The 25,765-nt window shown below is 36.4% G+C and overlaps 1 protein-coding gene across 1 annotated transcript in view; it reads right to left on the reverse strand.

Moving 5' to 3' along the window:
- LOC137396547 (tudor and KH domain-containing protein-like) overlaps nt 1-25,765 on the reverse strand; it is a 37,576-nt gene that overhangs the window by 6,051 nt on the left and 5,760 nt on the right. Inside the window, exons 5-10 of the mRNA XM_068082857.1 lie at nt 25,502-25,647; nt 24,640-24,775; nt 23,315-23,484; nt 16,547-16,631; nt 9,399-9,510; nt 911-975 (exon numbers count right to left, since the gene is read on the reverse strand). Of these exons, the coding sequence (XP_067938958.1) occupies nt 911-975; nt 9,399-9,510; nt 16,547-16,631; nt 23,315-23,484; nt 24,640-24,775; nt 25,502-25,647 (714 nt within the window). The remainder of the gene's footprint in view (nt 1-910; nt 976-9,398; nt 9,511-16,546; nt 16,632-23,314; nt 23,485-24,639; nt 24,776-25,501; nt 25,648-25,765) is intronic.

Genomic DNA, 25,765 nt, shown 5'->3' on the forward strand with positions numbered 1-25,765 from the left:
CACATGAAGGTGTGAGCCTTTAGACAGAATCATTTCTGCTGTAGAAACACAGCGAGTGAAATACATGCTACAGATGAAATGTGCTTCGATTAAAAAAAAACTTTTTATGTACGAACACAAATATTTGCAAAATTTTAAATAAAATGTGGTTTGACCACCATGGACTACGCAATATGTAACATAGTTGAAAGCTATCAGTAGAACATAATAAAAATAATACAAAAATACATTATCAAAAAATACATTATCAAATTAATTATTCTATTTTCATAACAAAAGTTTTTGCAGTCAGATTTATATGAAACACACATAATTTTAAGCCAAATTAAGGATGGAATTAAAACTTTGAAACAACTGAATTTGTAAAGGTTATAACAAAATGACCTTCACTGCAGCCTTATTGAAGTAAAACACCTTTTTATAAAAACTACTGTTTTTAAATGACGGTATCCTATGATTTTAAAAAATTAGTTGCATGACTATATGTACCAATATAAACCATGAAAGAACAACACAAATACTTCTGCATCATAAAAAAGGTCCAAAAAATTTAAGAAAATTAAGTAAAGTCAACCATCTTGTAATACAAAGCGTAAAAACTTACAAACCTGCAAAAACATGACAGTACAGATAGCGAATCATATATAACTACAACCACCGAACTAATCAGCTCCATATATTTGGTGAGGCTGCTACATGGCCTCACGAAGCTCACAAAAATCCATTTGTAAAAAAATTGCATAATGATCAACCAATTCTTTGACAATTAGACAGTATACATAAAAACGAGTAAAAGAAACCTCAAGATGAAACAGCCCTGGGTCAACATGAAGTGTGGATGTAAAGCCAAGAATAACAACAAAAGCTGAACTAAGAGTTGTAACAGAGCTTTGAGGAACCCAAGTCTTACCTGGTAGGAGTACCATATCAGTGTAGCACTCTATAGCCTGAGCTCGTAAGCTATAGAAGTCTGGCCTACAAAGTATCAAATAGGAAGCGTATTGTCTATGGATAAATAAAAAAATAGAATAAAATATGGAGTCAAACCAACAGCAGGTTCTTTCAACTAAAGACCCCCTATCCACAAAGGATTTTACCAGTAAAGAATGCTACATAAGTTAGGTGACAGCTAATATTTGTTTGTACAATGTTTTACTAACCAACTCGGTAGTTGTCTTCTTTCTCTAGTTGTGGAAAACAATTCCAAATAATCTATATATATAGTCAAACATGGATAACTCGAACTTCACGGGACCGAGCGAAAGTGTTCGAATTATCAGAGCGTTCAAGTTATCAGAGCACTGTCACAAGTCCATGTATTTACTTATTTATTAGTAGATACATGTACATATACAAACTATAATATAAATCAAAAGCACAAATGGCTTGTTTCAAATTAAATGCTTCTAATGTAAAGTTTAAAACGTTTTTATCAAAAAGTATAGAGATTTTTTTATCACTTGAGATTGGTTTGTTGTTTGAGGTCATGTTATTGCCAGGACGTTTTTTAGATTGACATTGGCAAAACTTGATCGTTGTTGAAATGCTCAAAAGAAAAGACATCTTTTTCTTTTGAGCGTTTTACCCACGATCAATTTTGCCGATTTTTCTTGAAGTTTATGCAAAGATTACCTCACTTTACCTTGCTTCCGAAGGGCGATCGTTAAGCGGATGTTTGTTATAAATCAAATTTCACCAAACCTTTAGAAAAGTCGTTGACAAAAATATTTTGGCGATGGTGGTAATAACGACGCTTATGAATTACGAAAAGTTGAGGTTTACTTACCTCTATGGCTTGGAATAAAGTGATTTTCTAAAGCAATAACAACCGTTTCGGTAGCCGTTGGGAAAAACAGTTCGAATTTATGGAACCTTACGTGGGATAGACCACAAAGTCTTAATTACGCCAGCCATTTATGCTAAGATGGCTGGTGGTTGTAGAACAAAATGAGACTATTAACTAACAAATGATGCCACTAGTGGCACATTCAATTTTATAAAATTACTAGCGTACTACTTCACATACTCGTCCTATTCCAAAATCCAAAGCTACAGAAGTGTTCTAAAAGCAGCTGGTAACAATATTTTAGAAGAAATGCATTTGCCTAGAATATGTGAAGCTCTGAAACTGATTTTATTTGCAAAGGAACTTGAACTATTTGCATAGTTCGAGTTAACAGTGTTGAGTTCGAGTTATCTATAGCAATTTATCATTACGTGGGAACGGACCAAAGAAACCGTTCGAATTAACCATGTGTTCGAGCTATCTGTGGGCAAGTTATCCATGTTTGACTGTATTTCTTAACCCTCTGAGGCCCACACACAGAAGTTTTGCTCTAAAAAATTTCAAACTTCTTGGATAGCCTCCAGATACATGTATGAGTGTTTTTCTAATTTTTCTATTTTCTACTATTACCTTGACCTGAGATATTAAATGTTGCACTCACGCAACATTGGGCTTCAATGCTATATAAATTACCACAACAGGCAATAATGTTATGAAGTATTTGAGCCAGTAAAATATCTTTATTTTGAATGAATAAATGTTAAATCTACATATCTACATATACATATTTATAAAGTATACCTATATGTACATATATACAATATACATACATATACATGTACATACACATGTATATATATTTATATATATACATGTACATATACATACACATGTATATATATATTTATATATATATACATACATATATAAATATATATAGCATATATAAATATTTATACATATGTATAAATATATATATAAATAAATATATACAGATATATATATTTACATATATATATATACTATATACATAGATCACAAGCATATCAGTTTACATCACTGTTTGGTACAGATGGACTAAATACTGGAGCAATATCAACTGTTTCAATGTAACTCTAGCTCTCCATTCGCTTGCAATGATACGCACGTAAATAATTTTTTTCATCAAGAAAGCAGAAACTATTTCCCATTTTTGACAATTGGTAGTATTTGTTTTCTTGACCTCTCCTTGGAACCTTTACTGGACAATGAGCAAAAATGTAATAGGGAACTTCGCGTTTTTTTGAATTTCGAACTTCTATTTTTTCCAGCTGTTGTAGGTCATAGAGTGGCATCACCTGCTGCAGATGGTCATCCTTGTTTAGCAGCAGCATTGACATGGATGAGATTGTCAGCAACCTCAGCTTAAAATTTTCTTCTTTTTAGTATTTCACTTTTTGGTAGCTTGAGAAGGCGACTATCTCGCCTGTAGATATTCCAAGTATTGATTACTGCTACCACTAAAAACCCCAATACAAGTAGAAATACCATCACCGACTCTTCATAGCCAAACAAAACTTTGCTAAAATTGAATCCTATAAATCACTCCCTGTCATATTTTTATATGATTGTATTATAGCAGACGTGTTGTAGAAAAAATGCTCTTTTGATGGCTTGTCCCACTGTTTGGCTTGAACAAGGGGCTGTACACTAGTCAATGAGCAGAAAAAGGTGACAGCTTTGTTGTCACACCATCTGACAGCAACCACATTGTTGACCTCATCCACATAGTTGTCATAGGAACATCTGCCCTCTCGTTTGAAGAATTTTTCATTTTTGAGCTTGCATTCAAGAACCCTGTTGGTTCAAAAAGTACCTGTATAAAACATCCTATATTTATTTAGCTCAGGGATGAAGGGAAGACCGATAAACATGTTGTTTCCATAAATTTTGTACCTCCAGTTCTCTTATAGAGTAGATGTGAGCTTGAATACAATATCAGCATTTTAGCCCAACTCCAACCGCTTGCCATCACCATCCTAGTATACTTCAAAGTCATGCAAAATGCCACTGACTCCTGTTCGACCCTAAATATTGAAGCGCCATGGATGTGGCTTACGCTTTATGTATTGTCGGCAAGGGCGAATCTTTCCAGTGTATTGACTCATCATTTCATCTATAGAGTGACATTCTTTGGGTTCTATTTACAGACATTCATTCTATAAGGCATCTATTCATGATCACATTTTCCAGAGCTCGTCTAGCAAACTCGTTTCATCAACTCTGCTCCTTATGACTTTGAATGAATTTTGTATCTACAAACTAAGGCAATCTATTTTGCAATATCATTCATAAAACACCTAAAATAGCCCAACAGAAAGCCTACACACCTAACTATCATGCTATATCAAGTGAACCAATTCCATAGTGTTGTATCATTTTGAAATACCAATTTACTTTGGTAGTGCATGACTACAATCATAGCAGAAGTACTGGTAGTAGCAGTGAAGGTAACCTGGTAATATTACATGTACTTCAATTATGGTAGTCAGTGTACCTCTACTACCATCTTTACAACACTAAGTATTATGCACAACAACTAGAATGAAGAGCATTAGCCCTAACAATGGCTAATTAAAATGTCCCATACTAATCCCTTGGTTTGCAGCTTAGCAATGTAGAGCCCAATGTTGCACTCCTGCACAAAAAATTTTGAGCTCATATAAATAGAAAAACAAAATTTATTTTTCCAAAACATTTTATGTGTGTAAAAGTACGGTCAACATAGTACCCAAAACAGAAAATTTGTTATTCCAACTTACCTCAAAGAGCTAGAAAGCCATGCCTAAAAAGTTGCTTTCTTCACATGTGGTCAACTTTCAATTCCACGGAATGTTTTAGAGTTATGTGGTGACATCACGATCATGAAATCCTAACAATTTTGGGTTTGGGTTTACATAAAGATATGTAAGAAGCCACTTGAGAATAATATTTGGTTATAAAGCATTTGTAGTTGCTCTATTTAGTTTTGAAAGTTATGTTGCACCAGTGCAACAAGGGGCCTCAGAGGGTTAAAGTATGTCTGTTTTTGGTATGTCCAGCTATAGCTATTATTAGAATAGCGTAGCTAGACAACAATGCTGACGCAATGTCATGACGTACCGGCCTTAGAAACCTAGCGCTTATTAACTAGCTTAGTGGAATTTTCCATTGGCAATGTGCCAGGCCACTTGGCAATGGCCTGCCATTTGCTGGAGAGTTGCCTGCCAGCAAGTGGTAGGCAAATCTCATCACTTCTCATTGTTTATAAGGTGATTTTTAATACCCGGGCAACGCCGGGAGGCACAGCTAGTTGTATATAATTATAGCTTAGTCTCATTTTCTGCTTTGGTTGAGATTGACTGAGGGATATTTGTCTTTCAAGAATTGATTCAAGTATACTTTGATCTTAGAAGCTGATAGCTAAACAGTTGCATCTTCATTTTTAGTAGTCTATGACCTTGGTATGGAAGGACAGTTTCTATGTTAACAAGTCCCACTTTGTCATTGTGTTCGTGTGGGTGGTGTTTCGTGTGCGTGGTGTGTGCGCGTGGTGTGTGTGTGTGGTGTGTATGGTGTGTGTAGTGGTGTGTGGAGTGTGTGCGGTGTTTGTGTGCGGTATTTTTTGTAAATGCTACGCATTTCTATGTATTTTGGTCAATTTCATTCAAACTTTACACAAATATGCTCCAAACCTTCTGCCAAATCGCTAGAATACTTTGTTTCAAATTTCCGTCTGGTTTCTGAGAATCAGCCTCTTAAACATCCATCTGTGGGTTGTCAGATTGAAAATTAAAGAAATCCCCGGCATCACCGGGCTCAGCGCTAGTTAGAATTCATCAAGTTTAAATTTTGGTGAGCTACGATAGCTACTAGCTACGATGTCCACTTGCTACAAAACAAGAACTTTTGTCGCAAGTTGAAAATGTTATGGTTTTAATTGCCACACATCACTTTTAATGGATAAAGAATGCTTTTAAATTTTTTGTGTTCGGGTGCAATTGAGGTAGACATGAGGTGTTTGAATTCCAATCGCGCATCCTTGACAGTTTTTGATCTACAGTAGTCGTTGCTTTATCGAGGTACGTGAGTTGGGTAGGAAGCTGTAGCATAAAGTACATAGATACATCAAAAACAATGGCCTGAAGTCTTTATAAATACAGTTACACCTATGGATACGATTTTGATCTTTTCCAGGGTTGTCATTCCACGGTGAAAGAATCGTATGTAGGGGTATAGAAACCATAGTAATTATATATTGCAAACATGCCCTGGTAAAAATCGTCAAAAGTTCAAACAAGTACTGTACATATTAAAACTTAGTAACAAAATGGTATGTTAACCTTAGTAACTATAGTTACCTATAGTAACTTTAGTGTATTTATTGGTTATGATATGCATTAAAATGTAACATTACAATTTACTATGTGCAGTACGTACTGTAGGAAGTACTTACCCTCAAGACCGACGTATGTATAACATAAACTTCGAACTCTCCTCAAATAAGTTTAGCTTACTAAACACACTCACTTGAAGCTATGTAGTTAAGATAGCTAAGTTTTAGTATATATTTCTAACTATTTTACTGAATTTTAACTTTTTATCACTAAAATTTTATTACTTATCAGTTTCTGTCTTGGCTTTCCCTATAACTTTTAGCGAGCCGGTTTGAAACCTTTTTCAAACTAATTCGGCAAGAAATCCCGAATGATGAGGTTTTTGCAAAATGAATTTTGGTTAGCAGGGTAAGGAAAATTGTCTGACCTTCTGTTTGAAGGGATTGCAACTCCAACTTTGTTACTAGTTTTAAAGGGAAAATTTTACTGTTTCACACATGAGAACTGCTGAACTGAAAAAACATGGTCAGGTCATCGTGTCTCTTTCAGGCATTATGAAAATATTTTCGGCAAACAGCATTTGGTGTCTTTGTTACTTTGATGTACGCAATAAGCACACCGACGGCCAAATTTAAACTCAGGCAAAAATTTAGTTGAATTCGTATGGTGAAATAAGATTTGTATGGTGAGGTGAAAAAAAATGTTTGATTTCGTAAAATGAAAAAATCGTATATCAGAGTAATCGTATCCCGAGGGTGGACTGGACAGTTATACCGTATCCTGAGGGTGCACTGTACAAGTATACCGTATCCGGAGGGTGCACTGTACAGTTATATCGTATCCCGAGGGTGCACTGTACAGTTATACCTCAGAATATGAAGAATGAGGATATGAGACAAATCTAAGCCAATTTTTGCCTTGGGATGCGAAACAAACGCTGATCTTCTATATTCTTAACTAAAAATAACATAGACATTTATTCATTTCATTCTGAGTGGCACCGCATATTTATTTTGTGGCTTCAAAAAGTCTTTTTGAGGCGATAAGACCCAACAGAGCAGATCCACAATTGCACAGATTTTCTTTAGATTCTTTCCTTTTAAATCAGACTAAACTTAGTTCCAAATACAAGTTCCAAATACTTTTATAACAAGGTGAAGTTGAACATAAGCTACCAGTTTCTATTCCCAATAGAGCATCATGACTATAGTAACTATTTCTAAAATAACAGCAATCATTTACCCGTGAAAATATATTATTAAACTGCGAATTACAGTCAAGCTTTTCGCAAAGTTACACATGTAATTATGATATTTCGATACTAGCTAACTGGATGACTAAGTCGAGGTCTACGGATAGATTCAATTCATATTAAAAATAGCATTCTTCAAGAAATAATTGAATAATTATATATTATTTAAAGGTTGACTTGCAACAAAGTTCACATTACAGTTATTTGGTATCAAAAGATTCACCATGTCTTACTCTGCTGTGTTGTAGGTGCAAAATATGTGGAAATGTGATAACAAGCTCTTAAAAGCTCAAAAACGAACAGTTAATCGTCGCCATCACGAAACCGCCGTAGATTGAAATCAGTTTATTTCTCTGACATAGTCAAGTCATTACATTTAGTTATTTTTTGTCACGTGATTTTCTCACGTAAATTGAAAGGCCAATAAAAGGCTCAATATAAAACTTCTCGTAGCACTAGTTTATGACAAACACTTCGGGTTTTACCGAAGTGCCCGTATCAAGTATAGATACTCGCTACTTTACAGTGTTGTTTCGGCATGGTCTAATCGACTAGTCGTAATCTGATCATGTGGCCCATACTTCCTGCCAAACAGCGCGAATAATTTCTGCAGCATTTTTTGCATATCAAAGGTGACCAACATGCTTGTCATGTTTATCAGAGGATGATATGTACTCCTTCGAGCTAAGGTTAAAATATTAAATGAATTTTTACTGCGGGTTTTGAAATATCAGTGCTCAAAATGACAGCATTACAATGATGATGAATAGACGCGTAAGAACAATAAACATGGTTTTATTGAATGCGTGAAGTATATTTGTGAAAATATTTCGATGAATGAGGTTGCGTGAAAGTGTAAACGGAAGCCATCTTGTACAACTACGCCCCATTTGAGCCGTTTTGGAAAGAGATTCTAATCTATAGCAGTCTCGTGATGGCGGCGATTAACTGTCCGTTTTTAGCTTTTAAGAGCTTGTAATCACATTTCCACATATTTTGCACCTACAACACAGCAGAATAAAACATAGTGAATCTTTTGATACCAAATAACTGCAAGGCGAATTTTGTTGCAAGTCAACCTTTAACTGAAATTAGTAATATTTCATATTTACTCATAAAATAATGATATAATAGCAATAATCATGCTGAAGAGGGGAGCAATAGAAGTAGAACAAAAATGCAAAAACTACGGGCAGCATTAACAGAATCTGCCAATAAAATCAGTCACAGCCATTGCTAAAAGTTCAATAAAAATTGTAAATGACAACATGTAACATGCCACCATTAAATATGCCACCATTAAACATGCCACCATTTAATATGCCAACATTTAACGTGTTGTCATTCCACATGCCACCGTTTAACATGCCACCATTTAACATACCACCAATTAACATGTTGTTATTTAACACGCTGCCATTTAACTATAAAACGGATTCTTATCTTTAAGCCTCTGCCATTTTAAAAGCACCCAAAATAGATACAAACTCATTGCTTTAAGACAATGTTTGGAAACATATTTCCATGAAGTATACAAATATAAGAAATGAAAAATGCCGCTGGTAAAAGTTTCAGAGCCTTGCTTATTTGTTGAATTAAAGCAATAAATTATTACGATAGATGATGCTCTAGCATGTCTTAATGATGCACATAGAGGTACCAGCTACTCCATTTCAATGCTTTGTGAAATTGTTTACACAAAAAAGCAAACAGTTTTTTTTAGAAAGTCAATCGAAGGACCAGATTCCTACAATACACATGCAGGCACACTCGCATCCCTGACTAAATGACACGTGACAAACATTTTTTAATCTATATTAACACAATGGACTTTGAAACTATATCACTAATGAACTAAAATTCAAATTTAAGAAACAGTGCACGCCCAACTTTTTTAAAGCTTAGAAATGTTTATTAACGTAAACACTAGAGCCTTTTTATGTTTACTTACGCCATTTCAAAAAAGTGTGGACTTTGTAGAAGACCATGCAAGGATTTGTCTCACCTTAAAAGCTGCAAATTGCAGTTCTCTAGGGGTAACCAGCCACTGTCTCCGTAATCAACATAGTAGATATCTACGGCTGGTTCATTCTCATCACTGTATGCACTAATTTTACCTACAAGCACAATCGCATAGCCTAACAATTCCTCTCAGCACCAGCCAGCAATGTATCAAACAGTACAAACTAACTGTCAGACTTGGAGCTACATGTATTCCTCAAGGTTGGTTCACACCTATCTATCTTCAGCTTACGTATCCAGCATTACAGACCTCAAGAATGAAGAGCAGAACGCAAAATCCATTTCTACGGTCGGAAAATGTAAAGCTCCGTTTCAGAATAAATTTTCTAAGTTGCAAAGGATTTTGAGTTGATATTAGTCAATCAATGATAAGGTGAATAATCTATCACAAATTTATGAATAAATATTGGCATAGGTGCAACCTTGACCTCAAATTTGGTGAGAACTGCAAAGTGAGACTGATTGGAGAACACGGAGTGTCGTGGAATGGTGACGGAAATGAGAGCTACAAAAATCCTCACAAAAAACTGAGCATTTGCTGTAATCAGAGACTTGGGCTGAGGACTGATTATTCATCTTCAGAAGTTCTGTCATCAATAATTAATCACAGTTTTAATGAGCATTGATTGAAATGTTCTTCTACCACCAAACTTTTTTAAAAATTCCGCTAAAAATTGACAATTTCTTTCAAAAGCAGCATATCATACATTTTTCAAAGGACAGCGGTGAAAGTAACAGTTATACATAAGCAGGTACCCAATTAAACTAAGAGATATTAACAACTTCAAGTCCTATTCACACAGTTCCTTCTCATCCTGTTACAAAAAATAAACAGTCATAAAACGGTTGCACTGGAAAGGCGCAGAGAAACTGATGAGCAAAACATATCAACAATATTTTATTTTTAATTGCTGCCGTTATGGTAGATACTTTCCGCATTGTATGTTTGTATATTGACTATTGAGCTAATGCTTTTCCACCGAGTCTATTCTCCTCGTGTGCCGGTAACTTAGCAATAATGTTAAGTATGCTAAACCAACACATGTATATAATCAACCCATGTATATAACCAACCCATTTATATAACCAACACGTGTATATAACCAACACGTGTATATAACCAACCCATGTATATAACCAACCCATTTATATAACCAACGCGTGTATATAACCAACACGTGTATATAACCAACACGTGTATATAACTAACACATGTATATAACCAACACATGTATATAACCAACACATGTATATAACCAACACATGTATATAACCAACACATGTATATAACCAACACATGTATATAACCAACACATGTATATAACCAACACATGTATACAACCAACACATGTATATAACCAAAACATGTATAGAACCAACACATGTATAGAACCAACGCATGTATATAACCAACGCATGTATATAACCAACGCATGTATATAACCAACGCATGTATATAACCAACGCATGTATATAACCAACGCATGTATATAACCAACGCATGTATATACCCAACACATGTACATCAGACTCGACGTAGTCTAATAGTATTGAGACAAAAGCTGACAACTTTTATTATAGCACTAGCTGTGCCTCCCGGTGTTGCCAGGGTATTAAAAATCAGATTATAAACAATGAGAAGTGATGAGAGTTGCCTACTTTAATGTATTCATTTATATGCTAACTATCATTAGAAGTGCACAGGGAGCTGCCTGACTGTTTGCTGTGCTAAACTAATTTATTTAACTCAAAGATCTTGTCACAAACAAGCCAGCAATGAATCAGACGACACACAATCAGAGAAACAATATTATGGGTTGCCACATTGAAGGCATAAAAAAGAAACATTTTTGCACTAGCTTGTAAAAACTGTTGATTCACATAATGTGTTGCATCAGCTGACATACCGGTTTGATGATCATGAAGAATCAAATAATACAGACATTGGTACATTACATCCCTTACCAATTTTACAGGCATTAAGTCCTGTTGTGACATAAATCAGACAGCTACATTTATGTAAGTGATTATTTGAAAAAAAAATCAATTGAACAAAGCTATTTTGTAACACACAGAGTAAAATATATTTAATCAGAATAAAATGAGACTAGCTATAAAGTATTCTAGGGCTAACAAGATTTCCGATTCAAATTCCACAAGATCCTACTGTAATCTGTTTAATGTACCCTAATATCCCCATATCTCTCTGGTGGGTGACGCGGTCGGGTAGAGTCATGGTTAGGAGCCAGTGAAATAGAACAGTCAGCTCTGTTGGCCCCCCGTAAGGTACGCTGGTTACCAGGGCCCAGTTGGACTGCGTCAGGCAAAACTTTGACAAAAGTGGAGTTTCTACATGTTTGTTTCCCACTTTCATCCCTAACAATTATTTCAGACCCTTCTTTAGCCACAACTGTTTTGGGGTTTGATTCAAAATTACGATCTAGCTTTCCCCTGTTCTCTTTCCTCATCAAAACCTGATCTCCGATCTCAATATTCTTACTGGATAAACGCTTATCTACATTTCATTTGCCTACATGCTTAGCTTTTGCATCAAAATCAGCTGCTTTCTCAAACACAGTTGGATCAGTTTCACAACACAAACCAAGAAGTTTAGTTCTCATTTCACGACCACCAAACAGAAGGCTAAATGGTGTCACACCTGTGCTGCTGTGCGGTGTTGATTTATATGCCATGAGAAAATCCCTCAAAGCCTTGCCTAAATTTCCCTTTTTACCATGTGCAAGTTCAAAGGATTTGAGAATTGTACAATCTACCCTTTCTACCTCTCCATTTACCTGAGGTCACAATGGGGTAGTTTGTATCCACTTTATGTTACAAGACTGTAAATAATCCTGGAACTCTGCTGATATAAACTGAGAACCATTATCCATTCTCAGAGTCTCAGGGTACTTGAACCTAGCAGATACGGTGTCTATAAACTCAATGATCTTTGCAGACTTGGTAGAGCCTAGAAATGCACATTCAAAATATCGAGAGTAGTAATCGACAAGAACCTTAATTGACCTACCATAGGGTAAAGGAACTGAAACGTCAGCACTCAAGTATGACCATGGTTTATCCGGAAACTTTGTCATTGTCACCTGCTGAGGTGGATCTGGCTGAGATACCGTCATACACTCAATGCATTTCCTACAATAGCTCTCTGCGATTTTATCAATACCTGGCCACCACACTTTGGTTCGTAGCCTCTGCTTGGTTTTCACAATACCCTGATGACCTTCATGAGCGAGTTCCACAGCCTTATCTCTCAAACTTCTAGGTATAACAATCTTCTGACCTCTCAGTACAACACCATGAACTTCACTAAGCTCAATAGACACACTCTTGAACGAAGAAGGACAACTCCCAAAATCATTGCTATAAATGGCCTGTTTCAAGAGCTGATTTCCTCACACTGATTAGACTGGTCAACTATTGCCTCCCATGTCATAGCTCTCGGAGCAGAATCATGAGCTGTGTATTTCATATAACTCTCACTTGTAACATTGCTAATAAATGGAGAATCACCAACCCAATTCACCATCCTAGACAATAGATCTGCAATATTTGATTTGCCGCTCTGATATATCACATTGAACCTAAATGACTGCAATCTCAATGCCCATCGCTCTATCCTAGGCACTGGCTTAGAACAAGGATTGTTGAGAATAAACTGCAGAGCCTTGTGATCACTCATCAGCTCAAACTCTGAGCCCAACAAATATAGCCTGACATGTTCACACGCCCACACCAATGAGAGTGCCTCACGCTCAGTTTGGCTGTAACGCTTCGACATCCGAAAGTGATCTATGACCGTAAGCAATCACCTGGTTAACCCCATGCTGTGTCTGTACAAGCACTGCCCCTAAAGCAAATGGAGATGCATCAGCAATTAATTTCGTCTTAGCATTAGGATCATAATGCGCCAGTGTCTCCGCGTTGCTCATCAAGTGTTTGATCTTATCAAACACTTTTCTTTGCTCACTTGCCCATTGAAACACGACATTCTTATGCATCAATCTCTGCATAGGCTCTGACACAATTGCAAGATCAGGGAGAAAGCGGCCCACAAAGACCCAGAAACACCAGACCCATGAAACTTCTACACTCAGTTGCATTCTGTGGGGCTTTGAAATTAACTACCGCTTCTACTTTCTCAGGATCTGCTGAGATACCTGTATCTGAGACAATAAAACCTAGAAACTTAACCTTGCTACAACGGAATTGGTACTTCTTAGCGTTCAAGGTTATACCAATGTATCTGAGTCGCTCAAGCAAAGCCTTCAACCTCATATCATGTTCCTCTACCGAACTAGCTTGTAAGAAGATATCATCAGCCATGTTTTGTACACCCTCTAGACTTGACAAAACCTGCTGGATAATATACTGAAAACATTCTGGGTTAGCATTGACTCCCATTGTCAAACGCTTGTAATGATATGGGCCAAATAGAGTAGAGAAAGTGGTAACATCCCTTGATTCCTCCTTCAATTCTACCTGATTAAAACCCTGATTCATATCTACACGACAGAAAACCTTCCCTCCCTCTAAATTAGCAAGCATTTCCTTGATTGTAGGAATGGGGTAGCGTTCATGCGTATTTGCCTTATTTACCCTTCGCATGTCAGCCGTTATCTTAATGTCACCATTGTCTTTAAGTAGACACACCAGGAGACTGCTCCACCAGGACAGGCCACCCACAACCTTCTCCATGACATCGTCACCCACCATAGCATCTAACTTCCTACGTGGCCCTTCCCTGACTCTAAAAGGAGTTCTCCTAAGAGGTTGAGCTCCTGGCTCTACTGTAGGGTCTATGTGGAATTTGACCTGATATCCTACCAGCTTACCCAAGCCTTGGAAAACTGTCGGAAAACTTTTAATTATGTCACCAAAATTGTCAGGCAAAATGTTACACAAAGCATGATCACTATATGACACTAAAAACAGACTAATAGCTGTTTCATGTGATAACAAGAATTTAGCCACACCATTGTAAACATTGAAAATAGCATGTGCTGTTTTATGACCACATTGAACATTAGCACTGAATGATCCACGCAAATCTAACTTTCTCTTGCTGCCATAGCCAAAAAGATTGTCATCATCAGTGACAGCTTGCAGTGAGATGCTATGCTTGGACTTCAGCTTATTATAAGTTTCAACACCAATAATATTGCTGCAGGCTCCAGTATCAAGAATGAATGGAATTCTCTCACCCATAATGTTGACGTAGCATCTAGGCATCTTACTTCTAACATGCTGGATGGCATACATGTCGCTATCGCTTGAGTCGGAGTTGTTTACTGCGGACACGGTAGTAAACTTTTTGAGTTTTCCTTTACAGAATTTAGATCCCGCAAAGTGTCCTTTTTTGCGGCATGTATTACAGTAACGGCCAGGGCTGAACAATCTGCACTGCTGCTAAGATGTTTCTCGCTCATACACCAGAAACCTGCTCTCTTCTTAACAGTAGAACTAGTAGTAGATGATTTCTTACCATGCCTCCTTTGCTTCCTTACAGCTGAGACATCAGCTGCGGGTGGGGTGGTGACACTCATCGAGTCTAATTTCTCCTCAATCTCCACTTGTTGAGCTATGGCTACCACTTCGGAAAAGGTTTGCTTGTCTGTCAGCTGGCATTGCTGAAATCCTGTCCTGAACTGTCTTACTGTTGACGCCTATCCGGAACTGTTCTAGCAGATTCTCTTCCAAATTAGCCTGAAACTCCCCCGTTTGAGCTTGAGACTAGTTTTAGCACAAACTCTGAAACTGACTATGATGGACTTCTTTTCACCTCCCAAATTTCACCCGCTCCATCATCTTGTTCGTTGTTGTTCCAAAATGCCTTCGCAGAAGCTCGATCAAATCCTTTGCATCAACTTCTTTTAGCTTCCTTGGTGCAGTTAGGCAGGCTAGCGTTTCATACTGCTCTTCTGACAGTCCCATGATAAGCACATGTTTTTTCTTGTCCGGTTTGGTTCCATGAAACGCATAATGAGTGTCCAATTTTTCCAAATACGTCTCCACCATCCCACCAAACAATGGAACCGCTGACGCTGTGGCTGCACCTGTTGCTGCTATATTTTTCAGTCTAGCGTAGAAACTTTTTCCTTCGTCGCCAAAATAATGTAGGCCTACTCACTTATACATTATTCATCATTAGAGATGCACAGGGAGGTTTATGACGGTCTGCTGTGCTAATCTAGACTAACTTATTTCACTGAAAGGTTTTGTCACAAACAAGTCAGCAATGAATCAGACGACACACAATCAGAGAAACAATAATATGGATTGCCACATCAAAAGCATAACAAAGAAACATTTCTGCACTAGCTTGTAAAAACTGTTGATTCACATGTGTTGCATCAGCTGACATACAGGTGTGATGATCATGAATAACCAAAGAATACAAAACATTGGTACATTACACCTTCCACTTGCTATTAGCCTAGCACATTTCCGATGGAAAATGGTGTTAAAAATCAGCTTGTAAAAAATGAGAACAGATGAGAGTTGCCTACCACTTGCTATTAGCCTGGCACATTGCCAATGGAAAATAGTATTAAAAATCAATTTATAAACAATGAGAAGTAATGAGAGTTGCCCACCACTTGCTATTAGCCAGGCACATTGCCAATGGGAAATTCCAGTAAGCTAGTTAATAAGCGCTAAGCTTCTAATGAAGGTACGCCATGATGTTGCATCAGCGTCGTCCAGCTACAGTTATTCTAATAATGGCAATAGCTGGAGGGACACACATACATACTTTGAGATATATAAATATAAAGAAGATAGATAGATAAGAAAGTCAACCCAGAGATATACGTGATGACCTGAGCACTCATGCTTGCTGACAGTCAGTGCTACTGCAAAAAAGAAACCAGATGGAAACCACAAAGTTTTTCGCTTATTTCCTTATCCTCAACTTGTCTGAGTGATCTTTGACCAGCTGCAAGAGCTTTTTTGGACTTCAAACTATCTTGTAGACAATTTAGATCATGATAGCCTGAATTCTCGCTGTTCTTTAGCCTTAGCCCCTTACCCCTGCTATAGTTCACCACTTACAGATCTATACAGATTGCTAGGAATAACTGATAACAGCTTTCAAGAGAATGAGCTAGAACTCACCTCTATACCATAGGTTTTCCGTGAGATTTCGAGCTGCCACAGTGGTTCCTATTGGAGGGCGGTTAGACACGACATCATCGACAATCTGGAAGCATATTAATCAAGTCATAATCCTACTGACTATGACCAGAACTCAAAACAATAAAATAGTCTTTCAAGTAATTCATATTTTTGTTTATTCATAATTAATGTTATTTCATGTTTATTGAGGGAATATTAAAGTACCATGCATCACCAGTTATGGCGCGACTGTTTTACGGTTTTTTTATACTGTCATTATGACAATTTTTTCACCGAATGCCATCAACAAAAATTTCTCTTGCAATTCAAATTTGCTGGCCAGTTTGCTGAATGCATCGGAATCATGAAGTATCATGATAGACTATTTGCTCCTCCCAAAACGTCTAAAAGAGATACAATGCTCACTCTCTCTCTCAGTTCAGCATTCTTCGTGTTTCGTAAATGCTTGATAGGGCATGAGCGAAACCAAAATTAGTAAAAAGTACGCGAAATTAGGACCGCGTTAAACAAGGAACTACTATTAGCCCGAGACAGATATTATTTTTATGGTGTTGCTTTTAAAGTTTATCTACCAATGTAAATTTAAACCGTTTTTATATAGGTACGTGTACTTCGAAGTATCAAGACCACGATAAACAAAGAATTATTAGCCTGAGCCTTAGTATTAGCCTGAGACCGTAATTGATTATTTCTATGGTGTTGCTTTAAAAGTTTTGATGAGAAAAAGAGCGAAAAGTTTTGGAGTTAGACCACGAGAGAATTGATTGTTATTAATGTAAACGATTCATTATTATTAGATTTTGTGGACAATTTTCTACTGATCACTTGATATTACGGGTTCATAAGGATCAAAGATAGTCAAAGTGGCGGTCAAATGGAGGTGGCGTTCAAATAGAGGGTGGCGCTCTATTTTTCAACCCTTTTCTTGTAGTAGCGGTCAAATAGAGGTGACGTTCAATTAAAAGTTTTACAGTATATATATATATATATTTACTAGCTGTACTACCCGGCGTTGCCCAGGTAATAAAAAAATCTTTGCACAGAACATTGATTTGTATTTAACATATACCAACATTTGCCATTCTAACTTTCAAACTACATATCGTGAGAAAAGTGTTTTGCGTAGTTGAAATAATTAAAAAGAAAATAAAAACAACTGTAAAGGTTTTCAAACTTTGTCAAACAACTGTAATTTTCAAGCTTCATATCATGAGGAAATTTTTTTGTGCAGGTCATATAAATAAAAAAAACAAAGCCACTATAAAAGGGTTTAGATGTAAGTGTGAAAGTATTAGCGAGTAATAGCTGAATTAAGTCTGTTTTGCTACGATCACATTAAAAGATAATTCAGTGATGATACCATTAATACGAACGAAGAAAACTAAATAAAACTCCTGAATATGTTGAACTAATAATAACAATTCTTGCATAGAAGTGTGTGTGCATAAACAAAGGTTAATGCTCCACCAGAAGCTATCCATAAAAATGATCAGTATCACGACAATACTGGTACCTCTTGATATCGGTACAAATGTAAAAATGAGACATCGTACTGTTTTTGTGTAACTGAATGGTGAGAGAATGTCGAGGCTTTTCCTATGGAGATATATAATTGTCCGAGAGAGAAGAATCGGCCTTGACCCCAGATATAGTAATCGAACCTTATGAAAAATATTTTTTAACAGGGGCATCGTAACGCGTAAGCGCAATGCTAAAATAATTAGCGGGTGCATAAGTTCTACGGTATATGATAACATCTTGCTCAATATGTTGTTGTAGCTCAGTGGTAGAGCGCTTGGAAAAGAAATTTGCGGATGCATTCATCGCCAGTTCAAATCCATCAAAATGTGGGATTTTAATTCCAAGATTTTAATAGCTATAGCTGGAACGACACACATTCAAACATTAAAAAATATTTATAGATACATTTCAGTGTTTGTCGCCTGCATGTTCAGTCATAGCGATAAAGTTTTAGGAATGGAAAAACTGCTTCGTACTGGAATTGAACTTGGAACCACCATTCTGCAGACAGATGTGTCTATCCACTACACCGCACAGTTGACTAGCCATACCATGAAATAATTGCACACATAATTATTACAACTGCCAATCTTTAATGCCGATTGGTTAAACTAGCATGCTTCACGCTTCATCTACCATGTTTGAAGATCATGATTGTGTGAGAGATCATGACGCAACCTTTTTTCCTAACGTTGACTTTAGGTTATAATAATGACTCTTATTATAGTAAAGATTTAGACTAGCTTAAGTTACTCAAGTTCATTGTGTAATGAAAGTTATCTTAGGACCCACGGCTAACTTTAATTCGTTAGCCATGAGTCCTAAGATTGATAACGACAGTAAAGGAAGAAGCAAGAAAATTACTACCATGGCAGCGAAACTAGAGTTACTAGGTTAACTATAAGTTAACTATAGATACTATGGATATTATATTATTTTATTATTAATTTTTAGTATGTACAGTACATATATAAACATTTGATGTTTTTTACCAGGGAGTGTCTGCATTAGATGATTTTTATGGGTTCCTATATCTATCCCTCTAGGATATAGGAACCCATAAAAACCCTTATGGGTTCTTATATATGACATTATATGACATTTTCATCTTATGATGCAAACACCGGAATGAATTAGTGTCATATGGCGGGGGTCCACTGTAATAACTGAGAATTCCTGCTTAGTTGTGTACCGATCCTGCTGAGATCGAAGCCACAGGCAGCAGGAAAGATCAAAAGCAGTCAACTGCTGTTGACAAAAAAGTTGCAAAACTATGTTAATGGTAAAACTGAACCTCTCATCAGGCAATATCCAATGATACCACAACACTTAACCTAAACTTAACCAACACACTTCAACGTAACATATTTAACCTTCTACTGTACATGTATCAAACTATTAGACTAAAAGGTAAAGGTGTACAGGAGTATAATGTGCAACATTATTTTTAGTCCAGAATGTTAAACATTTTTCTTAAATTAAACATAAATGATACTAAAAATACCCCAGTCATACAGCCCACGACCAAAGTGATAATGGAAAAAGAAAGGGTACTGCTGGTTGAGAAATGCAATATTAGCAGTCAAATGGCAGAGCAATAGGATAACTACAATGGTAGCTGTAATGTACTGGGTGTCATCATGTACAACAAACAGCAATAATGAAAGGAAAAGATGATATGTTTATATCTCTCCCTGCAATAGGAGCAATGCAATATTAGAAGTAAAATGGCAAACTGCTGTGTAATATACATACATACACATACATATATTAAAAACTGCTTGGCAGTACCACAAAATTGGGCACAGCCGTAGTACCATCAACAAATACTTTAGAAAAAAAATAACAGAAACATATTGCACACCATCGGTCACTATACACTTCGATCTTGTAAAATCGAATGATTATTCTTACAATTAAATATTGTAATAGTCTTATAATTGTTAGAAAAATATCATCGTCATTTCCCTTACTTTCACTGCCTTGAACATCAGTTGGAATACCACAGTACTCATTATAAGTATCCAAAATGTCAGAGTCTGGTAGAACCGGCAAAAAGAAACAATTACTTTTCAGTACATACCTATACGTTAATTATATATTGTATCGTTATAAATCGTTAAAAAAAAAAGAACCGTTAGAAAAGTATCATCACCATTTCCTTTACTTTCACTGCTTTAGACATCAGTTGAAATACCAAAGTATTCATTATAAGTATCCAAAATGTTAGAGTACAGTAGAATCGGCAAAAAAAACGATTTCTTTTTAGTACTTCAATGTTAATTACAGAAACCTTCGGCAATTAGACAATGTGATAGACTGGTGAAATGTGCACGCTTTTTTGTGAAATGTGCACGACTTAATAGTTCTACTTTCTGTCGCACCGCCTTATCGGCGTTTCGTCGGCCGGTCTTAATTTTGATTAAAATAGGCTTGGAGAGTTTATATTTCGATTTAAGGCCCAATTAATCTGTCTATTCATGTATAATCCGATCAGATGAATTAGTTTTAAGATATTGCGGTAACCTTTCAAAAACTTGGTAACATATTTAAATAGGTTTATATGTGTTTTGTATCATTATTATACTTAAATGACTCTACACAAAAATCGTTAAATTTTTTGAAGAGATTTCGGTAGAAGGGTTTTGGTAACGGCCATTACCGGATAATTTTTCGGGAGTCGTGTGCACATATATCATAAATCTCCCAAACCATCGCTTTGCTCGTGTTTGGTCGTGGGACAAAGAAAACTAAAACTCTCAGCCTTAGCTGTTGTAGAAAAATAAAATCAATGTAATTGCTTTAATTTTTCTACAAATACTTGAATAAAATCCTTCAAAATGCTGCAGATAGCAGAGCAACACTCTAAACACGTTGAGTATGAATTATACAGAACAAAGGCCAGCTCAGAGGAATTTAGCATTTTAATAAAAAAGCTTTATCCTAAGCATTCAGAACTACCATAACTACCTAGAAGGCAAAGGACAGAAAATCTATACTCGTATCAAAATAGATCTTAAGATAAAAAAGAGGTAACACTCAAAGTTACCAATAAGTGTTACCTCTCTAGCAGTGTTACCCCTCTCTAGCAGTGTTACCCCTCTCTAGCAGTGTTACCTCTCTCTAGCAGTGTTACCCATCTCTAGCAGTGTTATACCCCTCTCTAGCAGTGTTACCTCCCTAGCAGTGTTACCTCTCTAGCAGTGTTACCCCTTTCTAGCAGTGTTACACCTCTCTAGCAGTGTTACCCCTCTCTAGCAGTGTTACCCCTCTCTAGCAGTGTTACCCCTCTCTAGCAGTGTTACCTCTCTCTAGCAGTGTTACCCCTCTCTAGCAGTGTTACCTCTCTCTAGCAGGGTTACCCCTCTCTAGCAGTGTTACCTCTCTCTAGCAGTGTAGTAGATGTAGTAATTCTGAATGTAAGCAGTTGATACTTCATTTGAATAAGTAAATAGTTCTTATCAGTCGAAAATAGACTTTCTGCTGTTTTAAAAGACTGTCTTGAAGCTTCAGTAATATCAGTAAAACTTATGTTCTCCCAACTATATGGTAAATCAAAATATTAAATTTATGATTTAGCATAACTTCGCAACTATCTTGGCAGTTGAAAATTGATTTTCCCTTAGTATTGTTTAACCAAAGAGCTTGCCTAAGTATTGTTTAACCAAAGAGCTTTCTTAAGTATTCCACTTTGCTATGCTTGTAAGAACTTTACAGTTTGATAGACATTTATTTATTGGCGTAACATCTAACTGTCTCACAATTTTTTCAAGTCAATCATTGGTATAAGAAAAAGGCTATTCTGGCATTGTTAAGTATGCTATAAAAATTCAGCCATGACCTAGTGGTCTAGAACTCCTGACCCGCACACAACAGGTTGGGGGTTAACTAAAAAAAGCCACTGATGATGACCTTCAAGTTCCAGGGTTAAAAAAACCATGAATTTTATGACAAAACCAAACGAACCAGGTTTTTTGTTTAAACCGGTTTATATGGTTTATATAATTTGATCAAATGTTTTGCAATTTCAAGTTTAATTAACATCACTTCTGTAGCTGCATGATTGAGTATTGAACATACATATGTGTAATCATCTGCTAAAGATGCTACTGTGGGAGTTATGAGAAGAGAAAACATAGAAATTTCAGAATGAACCTTTAATCAAACATGAATAAAGAAATACAGAGCAGAAATTTTAATACACAAAGTGAATATATTACATACAGCTCTATGTATAAGTAGGAATATTAATCCCAGTGATTAACTGTGTGGTAGTGAAGAGCAAAGCGTAATGATCTACAATTGCTAGAATTGAAGCAAAAAAACTTGAAAATCTGTAATGGTAGTAATAGATACAATATGTTACTGAATATGTACTAAAGTATTGGTCATACGATAAATAAATACAAGTTTTCCAGCTTTCTCTGTACCCAGTCTATTTCTGACCTTTGAATGGACGAACCCAAATGTTGAGGATATTTGCTCAATTAAAGCACTAGAGTTGCCTTTTCGAAACACAAAAAACTTGATAAACTGAATTCTAACAATCCAACTACTTTGGCTTGTGCCCACTAAATGAAATATTAGTTTGCAAACCTCAATCTTTTGCCCAAAACGATTTTATTGTTTTGATTTCTAATTATAAGCAATCCTCTCTCGCTGGCCATACTTGAGAAAGTTTTTATTCATTATTAGAGACGATGATTGGATTAGTATATTTCACAAAGTTTTTATATTTCATCAATAAAGGGATCATCAGATCACTTGATGAAAGCAATTGAAAATGAAATTCACTAATTCATTGTTGGGCTAGGATTTCATGTAGTTGCAACTTGAGCTTCAACAGCACCTCACTACTATGTGCTAAATAGACCTCCACAGTTGATAACTACACAAAAATGCATTTTTACCACACAGGAACCACTAAGAGCTTGAAATATTATGTTTTTCACAAAAAATAATGAAAAAACCATAAAAACCGGTTTTTTCAGCTGGTCTAAACTGGGTTCAAACCTAGCCAACTCTACCTCCAACCTTACTTGCTCTCTGGAACTAAACGTCTTCAGTCGTCAAGGTTTCCTTACCACTGGACTCAGACATGTTCATCCAAGATCACAGAGCTATTGTTTGTACAACAATGCTCTTAAAAACACTCTGTTTGCAGTAAGCTAAGCAGACACTAAACTAAACCCTCGAGGGATTACTCTATCACACACAAAAGCACACCTGACTCGAGTCAGAGTAGAGGTTGCAGAGCCGCGTGTTGATCTCATCGAGTTTAGTGCTGTTCTGAGAGAGAACCTGTAGCCAGATATGAGTAGGATTGACTATGGCTGTCACGTAACAGTCAAGATAATCTCTAGTATCTGGCCAGACCTCGCATTGGAGAGGAGAACCTAGCAAACACACCATCATTAAAGCAAATTAGGAGAAAACGGATAAGCGAATTTGGTAACGGTGCATCTTAGGTCGGTACAACGCGCATACAACGCATGCGCGTTGTAAATTATTAATATTATCAATAGGTAATAATAATAATAGTAGTAATAACATTATAATACTATTCAATATTCTACTTATAGTCTGTTAATAAAATGGGTCTAAAACATTACACAAAGTATTCTATTTATTTTCTATCGACCGTTGTATGTGCGCTGTTATGATAGTGTATGCGCTTTGTATCCACAATGTATGTGAGTTGCGCATGCGTTGTATGTGTGTTGCGCATGCGTTGTATGTGTGTTGCGCATGCGTTGTACAAACCTAAGAGGCAACGTTACCGAAACATTTACTTTGCATTCTTGTATCAGCAACAAGATGACTCATTCATAAAAAACATTATGTCATTATCATGGCCTGATGTTATGTGGATATTTCAGAATCTATAACACCAATAAGAGAAGTAACGCAAATGGTTTAAAATCACATAGGTTGAACAAGCCAATTGTAAGTTTGATATGAAAAAGACATTCTAATGTTTTGTTATTCAAAAGACACATTGTGACCCAATACTTCGCAAATAATTTCTGCAGCACTTTTCGATTATCACAAATGACCAACGGGCTCGTCATGATTATCAGACAATGATATGTACTCCTTCAATCTAAGGCTAAAAAATTAAACGAATTTTTACGGTAAGTTATAAGATATCACAGCTAAAAGTGACAGCATTAAAATGACGATAAAACAGACGCGTAAGAACAATAGACATGGTTTTATTGAATGCATGAAGTATATTTGTGAAATATTCCGACGAATAAGGTTGCATGAAAATGTAAACAGAAACCATCTAACACAGCTACGTCACATTTGAGCCATTTTGGAAAGAGAATCCAAACTATGGCGGTCTCGTGTGGCTGCGATTAACTGTTCGTTTTTGAGCTTTTAAGAGCTTGTAATCACATTCCCACATTTTTGCACTTACAACACAACAGAGTAAGACATGGAGAATCTTTTGATACCAAATAACTGTAATGTGAATTTTGTTGCAAGTCAACCTTTAAGTATATTTTTTATGCTAGCATGCGGTGAAATCTGTAGCAATTATTCACCTTTACTAATAACCGAAACTTCATAAGGTAGAGGCCCTCTCCTAGAGCAATGCTGTCGTGACCGATTGTTCTCCTTTACCATCTCCATTTTCAACTTTTTTTCCTGCCACGCATCCACTTGTTCCTTAACCATCGTCTGAGAAATAAAGGCATATATAAAATACAGTGAAGTATAACAGAGTAAAATACTCTGTGAAACAGAAAAACATCAGCCAGTCCATAGTTGCGTCTTTTGCCAAGTTCTGCGGGCGATGATAACAACAGATCAGCAACAAATGAATATTTATTGAAACACTAGTTAAACACCCTGGAGTTATGTGATCTTACCAATGACGACTATTATTACACAAATGCGGAATCACCCGCTCCATGCTGTCTTACCAACATTATTAGTCTTAGTCTACCAACATAAGAGAATGAATATTCCTCTTGGGTGTTTATGTTGCACACGTTACAAGCTACATCTAGTGAAATAAGAAAACCAAAGATTTGTGCTGCATGATTGACTTGAACAGCAGAAAATGCTGAATTAAAAATTATTGAGCGTGTTCGTTTCACCTTACAAACTCACACCATCCTGTAGACATCTAAAATCCTAGGATAGTAGATGTTTTGTAAATTATAATGACACAGTGGACTGTGGGTACCTCCAAAATTAGTGCTTTTGATTGTTTAGAGTTTTGCGTCTTTGGAACGGGTTATTTTTACTTAAAAAAACGATTGTAGCACAAAAATCAGGAATATGCTGTTTAACACCGATTTCTAGTGAATCTAAAACATTCTAAAACCTAGGCTGGACTATATATGTAAATAATAGTACAAGATGTGGCATGCGTATACAAATTGCTGATAGAGAACATACAGCAGCTGCTTGTATCTCATTATCAGTTCCTGTCAGCTTTACCATTGCCATAGCTTTAGGATCAGACCTATCACCATCAGCAGAATTGACCTTGACCTGACAGTGAGAGTCTGATTGAATCTTACGAACTGTTTCGCCACCTTTACCTGGCAAAAGTAAATGTTTATTTCACATGGGTAAAACTCTGTGGCCAGTTGGCAGTGAGCTAAAAATGAAAATTAAGACGAGACAGCAGAAGACCCTGATCAGCATGCCAAACTGCAA

This window comes from Watersipora subatra, chromosome 5 (assembly GCF_963576615.1).
Source record: "Watersipora subatra chromosome 5, tzWatSuba1.1, whole genome shotgun sequence".
In the NCBI taxonomy this organism is placed as follows: Eukaryota; Metazoa; Bryozoa; class Gymnolaemata; order Cheilostomatida; family Watersiporidae; genus Watersipora; species Watersipora subatra.